The sequence below is a fragment of the Limulus polyphemus genome, unplaced genomic scaffold, assembly GCF_000517525.1.
Source record: "Limulus polyphemus unplaced genomic scaffold, Limulus_polyphemus-2.1.2 Scaffold8062, whole genome shotgun sequence".
Taxonomy (NCBI): domain Eukaryota; kingdom Metazoa; phylum Arthropoda; class Merostomata; order Xiphosura; family Limulidae; genus Limulus; species Limulus polyphemus.
The window spans coordinates 26,666-34,306 of NW_013673672.1; the positions used below are offsets into that span (position 1 = coordinate 26,666).

At 35.4% G+C, this 7,641-nt stretch overlaps 1 protein-coding gene across 1 annotated transcript in view; it reads left to right on the forward strand.

Moving 5' to 3' along the window:
* The window catches only part of LOC106475084, a 32,342-nt gene extending 25,411 nt beyond the window's left edge, over nucleotides 1–6,931 (forward strand). The window contains exon 3 of the mRNA XM_013935778.2: nucleotides 6,796–6,931. Coding sequence (XP_013791232.2) covers nucleotides 6,796–6,916 — 121 coding nt within the window. The 3' untranslated portion in view covers nucleotides 6,917–6,931. The remainder of the gene's footprint in view (nucleotides 1–6,795) is intronic.
* The last annotated feature ends 710 nt before the right edge of the window (nucleotides 6,932–7,641 follow it).

Sequence of the window (7,641 nt, forward strand, 5' to 3'; positions counted from 1 at the left end):
TCTTCTTGTTTATTTTCCTTTTCCTCCAACAACTGCTGTAATCTCTCTTCTTGTTTCTTTTCTCATTCTTCTTGTTTATTTTCCTTTTCCTCCAACAACTGCTGTAATCTCTCTTGTTTATTTTGTTGTTCGAGCTGCCACTGTTGCAGGTTTTCTTGCAACTGCTGTTGTCTCTCTTTTTGTTTCTTTTCTTTTTCCTCCAACAACTGTAGTAATTTCTCTTCTCGTTCTTCTTGTTTCTTTTCTTGTTTATTCTTTCGTTGTTCTTGTTTCTTTTGCTGTTCTTGTATTGCTGCCATCAAGTCTGCTATGCTGTAGTTTGATTTGCCGCTTCTTGTTTCCATTTTTTTTGTATCCCACTTCTGACACCAATTTGTTACGTCTCCGTTTGTTAATTAACTTTCCGTAACTTCGTTCCGACGAAACTTTAGCGACACAAGTCCTTACTTAATAAAACTGGTTTATTCTTTCTGTATATAACTTTACCGATACACTTATATAGAACAGTCGCTCTTTTACCAACGTTTTAACAACGAACGTTAACTTCAACGATACTTCCTGACTGCAGTTCAATTACTCACTACCTACACACATTGTTGTCACGTTGTGAGCATCTTATTTATATACCAGACAAACATATATGTAGTAAATGCTAGGGCATTCACAAAGGAACAAGATAGTTCTGGAAACGTGGTGTGATACTAGTCACGTGACCTCGCTGACGCAACAGTACTAAAGACGTGTCACTACATAAATTAATAAGTGATTCAGTGCAAACTAATCATGTAATATTTCGGTTAGTAGGCTCAGAAAAACTAGTTTATAAACTATTCCAAAGAAGATATTTCCACGTGGATTTTGAAACTGTTAATGTAACATAACTTATCTTTCAACTTAGAAATTATACAAATCAGTGTTCTCTGATTTTCCTACATAAAAACACTTTTAATCATTGTCTATTATATCTGCTATCTTCCAGAAACAGTAGAAAATAAAGAATTAACTGTTAATTTGGGCCTCAAACCACAAAACTGCCTGTACTATAATAGTAAAACTAACGTTCCATGTGCCACTTAATTTACCCAAAGAAGATAACCTAAAAACTTCATTTCTAGTGCTTCTTCTTTGTTACAGTTACAAGGCGATCAATAATTTCCATTTGATCTGGTTAGAATTTTTTTTTTCTAATTTACTAACGACTTTCTCTGTGTGATATTCTTGTTTCGATAGTGACTGGACATTGAGTCGTTAAGGAAGGCCATTGCTAACTGGACATTCAGTCGTTAAGGAAGGCCATTGCTAACTGGACATTCAGTCGCTAAGGAAGGCCATTGCTAACTGGACATTCAGTCGTTAAGGAAGGCCATTGCTAACTGGACATTCAGTCGTTAAGGAAGGCCCTTTTAATTTATATTTATTTATTTTTATATATTCATTGCTATAAGAAAATGGCGGGTTATTTTCGACAACCTGCATATTTGAAAACACAATAAGCGTGCCAATGTGAAGTGGCATTAAAAAACAATTAAAATGAATATATTTGTAATTAGTTTTATTTATCTGTAGACAGATTCATTTATAATATTTTATATGTATTTATAAAGTTATACTAATAGCGTATGTAATTATTATGACTGCAGTAAGTTGCCTGTAAAATCATTAATAGAGCGTAAATACAGGGTGGTCCAAAATTGTTTTTCCTATTTTAAAATTTAATAATTAGCTAATTAAGGAAATACAACCATGCAGTTTTGAACATCTTGTTGCCTAACTCAAACAGTTTTCACTGTCATGTTCGTTTTCCCACTCCAATAAGTAGTGTTAACCGTAAAATGGCAACCGTGAAAGAAAAGGCTTAATGCGTCGTTTGGCTTGTCAGTGGCTGTGTTGCATGTAATCCAGTACAGAAAAGAACCATCGAAACCAACAATCTGGGAGCAGAATAAATAGCTCTTGGAGACAGGCAGTGAGTTACAGTGATCGGGAGCTGGAAGGCCCTCTATCAGTGATCATAACTTAACATGCCTTCAAACTTCGATTGGTACAGGCACTGTAACCAGATGACAGAACACAAAACAAAACATTTGTGGTGATCCTCGTTGACCACGTAGATGAAGACAACACATTTCGAGCACATGTACTGTTTGGTGATGACGCCACGATTCATACCTCGTGTAAAGTGAATCGTCATGGTGTGTGATGCGATCTCACGTGTGACAGGATTATTGGTCCTTTCTTTCTCGCTGATAGCACTGTTACTGGGAGCGTGTACGTTGACATGCTGGAACAGTTTGTGGTCATACAACTTGAGGAAATGCAACCACGGATAATTGAACAGTTGAAAAGGAAAAAGTCTGTAATATATGGAGAATCAAAATTAATGCACATAAACCTCACGTAATTCTGATCACCAAGTCAGTCATAGCAAGCAGAATAAAACCACAACAGCTGACTCTCCTCCAACTAGCAACATTCTTAAGAATGATCTTCGATTTTAAATTAACGTGGTAACAACACGTAAATAGAATTAAAACTAGAACCTGGGAAAGAGCTGTTGCCTTAGGAGTCTGACAGATAATATCCGAGGAGCCTCACCCGAGAACTCACTGAAAATATATAAAACATACATAAGATCAATCACAGAATAAGCCTTAACAGCTTGGCTAACTTTACCACAAACACACATGAAAAAATTACATATAGAGTTCCATGATCAACAAACTTAACATCTCTCCAAAACTACTTAAACACACATTACTCTCGGACAAACTCCTAAATAACTCGCTTCAATACTGCAAGAAAAACATGGATAAAAATGAACAGATGAGCAACCTGGAGAGCTACATAATACAAGATAAATATAGTCCTAAGTACCTCTCCAGCAAGATGGAGAGCTACATAATACAAGATAAATCTAGTCCTAAGTACCGCTCTAGCAACATGGAGAGATACATCATACAAGATAAATCTAGTCCTAAGTACCTCTCTGGCAACCTGGAGAGCTATGTCATACAAGATAAATATAGTCCTAAGTGCCTCTCTAGCAACATGGAGAGCTATGTCATACAAGATAAATATAGTCCTAAGTACCTCTGTAGCAACATGGAGAGCTACGTTATACAAGATAAATCTAGTCCTAAGTACCTGTTCCCCTTGAACATTATTAATTGTAAATTAAATAAGCTGCATAGTGCTAAGCAAACTAATTCTTTGGTGCAGACATAGCTCTATTTTAAAAGGGTATTTATGCTAAAATAGGAGTATGTATGTGTACGTGCACAGAGTGGGACTGTATGTACAGTCTTACATAAGTGAAGCGTAGTGAAAGTGTACAGGTACATCAAAGTAAGAGGATATTACTGGCGAAAAAAGTACAAAGGAAGAGCATGAGAAGGAAGATGTCCGACGAGCACCTAACACACCTACAGGTCACAAGCCTAAACACACAGAAACCAGAAGCGAGTAATCAGTGTGACAACTTGTTTATCTTGTTGTTTGGTTGATTGAGTCAAGTTTCGTCTTAGTAGCAGAATACGGAAAAAAAATTATTGTAACTGTAAGAACGCATCAAATACAGTAAAAACGTAAAATCCAACGAATCCAATAGTAAACTAACTGTGTGCTAGGGAGAAAAACACTACCGTGTCTGTAAACAATCCAAAAATGTGATCAATGAAAGGGTCAGTTAAGGTTTGTGAAGATGGATTTATAAACTGACAGAAAGCAACTGAAAAGTCCAAGGATCACAGGAGATCAAAATTTACCCCCTCCCTGTGACACAGTGGTATGTCTGCGGACTTACAATGCTAGAATCCGGGTTTCGATACCCGTAGATAGCCCATTGTGTAGCTTTGTGCTTAATTACAAACAAACAAGATCAAAATTTCGCACAGAAGCAATGAAAAAGATAGCTGGATTGTGCCTTATGTCGACTAGTGGACTTCTACCTTTTGTGTCTCTGGCAGTCAATAATGGAGAAAACAGATGAGGAACCGGATGAACTGACGAGACAACTGGACGTAATTCAAAAAGAAATCATCGAGATATATCTGCGCAGTCAATCCAAAGGAAGATAAAGCTCCTTCTCTGGATTGACTGCAGATGGCACAACAGTACCGATCAGTTCTCGTGCAGCTTACAATTCATGAGTGGAAACCTTAGAGTGTAGAACCATTTTCCAGGATTATAGAGTACCGCTGCAAAATTATTTCACCGCATACAGTAATGGTTGAATCTACCCAAAGAACGCCTAAAGTAACGTGAGTGGCCAATTGTCTGAAGTACAAGCAAGGCCTACAATAACTAAGCCGAGAAGTACGTCTTGTGATAGATGCGCTAAACTTCGTGAATACATACTTAATAATAGACAGAAATATTAAAGTAGAAACAATGTGATATAAGTTAACCAATATAGCAGGTATCAATGGGCCTAAAATATGTCATAAAAAATCACGTAAACTGTTCCTTCCGTACATACCTCTTAATTTCTCCATTGTGGATTCAGAATCAGAGGTCTATCTCCCCCCAAGCCAGCGTTAAGTTTATGACTTAAAATGCTAGAATCCATGGTTCGATTCCCGCGGTAGACAGAACACGAATAGCCCATTGTGTAGATGTACACAAAACCCAAAGGAAAAACAGTGGTCCACCGGTAAATCTGATGGCTTTTAAACTAGGGTTTAGATACTCGCGGTGGGCATAAAACAGGTAGCACATTGTGTAGATTTGCGCTTAAAAACAAACGAGTCTCCCATAAGTCGCTGTCCAAGAGACTTTTCGTTCAATACCAGTACTCATCAATGGCTGGACGATGAGAGAGAAAAGATCCTCTGAAATCCTATTTTACATGCCTCTGATTTTTACAAACTAAGTGGAATTTGGAAGAAAATAAACATCTATAGTTAACCTGGTCTCTATAACAATTAGAAGTTAACAACGTGGATATACAACTGTTGAGAATTAATGTATAACGAGGTAATATTAATAAAAAAAAACACATCCAGATCATGATCAAATGTAGAACACTATTTCATTAATCAAACTGAAAATATAAGTGTTTTAGATTTCCTCACTGCTCGAATAACGGTTTTGTATGAAATAAAAAAAACACATCCAGATCATGATCAAATGTAGAACACTATTTCATTAATCAAACTGAAAATATAAGTGTTTTAGATTTCCTCACTGCTCGAATAACGGTTTTGTATGATTGATTACAGTTATACTGTATATAAGTTATATTTTATCGCCTTGAACCAGGGATGACAATGCTCTGGGTTTACTGGCTCTGGCCCCGGAGTGACTCCAACGGTTCAACTCCAATTCTAGGCTAACCCCGGAGCTAATATACCCCTTGCTCCATCTCCTGTAACTAAAATCGTAATAGTAAACTAAAATAGTAATCGAACTATTCTAACTGGATAAATGCATGTTGACTTTTATGACAACTCCAATTTTGATAAATCAAGCGTGACGTGACACACACTGGCTATTATATAGGTCAGATGTATACTGTATGTCCTCCTTGTATATCATATGAATAGGAAAAGTAAATTAAAGAATTCTGAGGAGTTTTGTGATTGGTTTGTATACCTTTATAGTTATTTGTTTTGTTAATTCATGTTATAAAAATATATCATAAAGTTTACAGGGAGGGTAAGAAAGAATGGAGCAGTTCAAGAACCTTGGCTACAGCTCCAGACTCTGGAGTACTCTGGTGAGCTTAGCTTCAGCTCTGCTCTTGGTCTGGATTCTTGTTTAATTCACATATTCTGATGTATAAATTTACATGCAGGATTTTTATTCAGTTCGTATATTTTGATGTATAAATTGACGTACAGGATTTTTATTCAGTTCGTATATTTTGATGTATAAATTGACATGCAGGATTTTTATTCAGTTTGTATATTTTGATGTATAAATTGACGTACAGGATTTTTATTCAGTTTGTATATTTTGATGTATAAATTGTCATGCAGGATTTTTATTCAGTTCGTATATCTTGATGTATAAATTGGCGTACAGAATTTTTATTCAGTTTGTATATTTTGATGTATAAATTGACATGCAGGATTTTTATTCAGTTCGTATATTTTGATGTATAAATTGACGTACAGGATTTTTATTCAGTTCGTATATTTTGATGTATAAAGTGACATGCGGGATTTTTATTCAGTTCGTATATCTTGATGTATAAATTGACGTACAGGATTGTTATTCAGTTCGTATATTTTGATGTATAAATTGACGTACAGGATTTTTATTCCGTTCTTATATTTGGATGTATAAATTGACGTACAGGATTTTTATTCAGTTCGTATATTTTGATGTATAAATTGACATGCAGGATTTTTATTCAGTTCGTATATTTTGATGTATAAATTGACGTACAGGATTTTTATTCAGTTCGTATATTTTGATGTATAAATTGACATGCAGGATTCTTATTACATCTTCATGTGTAATATATTTATTTACGTTTTTTGTTTATTTTTTATAAGGCTGATATAATTAATTCCCTCCCTTTGTTATTTCTTAGAAAACTCATCTTGGAATCTGTAAAGAAGAAAAAAAAGATATATTTTCAGAAACATTTGTTACGTAGGTCACCAGTACAAGTACCCCAGGCACATATATCGAGTTTTAGGAGCTGGTTTGTTAGTTTAAGTAACCGTTTGTCATTATAGCCAGGAAACATTGGATGTAATAGGAATGTCTCTTCATGATGACAAGTGGGCTTGAACAGTAAATAAATACCAGAAAGAAGAAACTAATGAGCCACCTTCTTATTTCTAGATGCTCGGGAAAGAACAAATGTAGCTACAACTACGAAGATTACGACATGAGGACATGTACAGGCATTGGAGCTGTCATCATTAAGTTTGTGTGTGTACAAAGTAAGTTTTTTGTTTATTGAGGACATGTACAGGCATTGGAGCTGTCATCATTAAGTTTGTGTGTGTACAAAGTAAGTTTTTTGTTTATTGAGGACATGTACAGGCATTGGAGCTGTCATCATTAAGTTTGTGTGTGTACAAAGTAAGTTTTTTGTTTATTAATATCTTGATAACGTCCCACATCATCCTGTGATACCTTCTCAGTCTACAAGTCCAAATTAAGTTTACTTACTGAGCATATTATAATTTATTTTATACTTTCGTGACCATCTTGTAATTATCAGAAAGTAACTTGTGCAACCTTGACTTTTCGACTGAATAACGGACATTTGAGGGACAATATATATATATATATATATATACACTAGGTTTAATATTACTTAGAGAAAGAGAGGGGGGGTAGTCATACATCACCCTGGATTAATGACTAGACAGCAGAAAGTATCACACTGAATGGTCTGCCACTCAATCTGTGACTGTGGTTGACCTAGGTAAGTGGTTGACAGACGGACAATCAGAGGCAGACAATGATAGTTGGGAGCTTGGAACTAATTAACAGACAACTTCAAGTTTCTTACTACTTAACACAGTGGTAATTACTAGTTCAGTGTTTCCTTTTCTTTTTAAAATCAAAAGTCAATAATGAAATTGGTTATTACTAATTAAATTAATCCTACATTACATATGTTAAGGTAAATTCGATGACGAGGAACCCACTTTGAGACTAATAATGGCTGGAGACGGC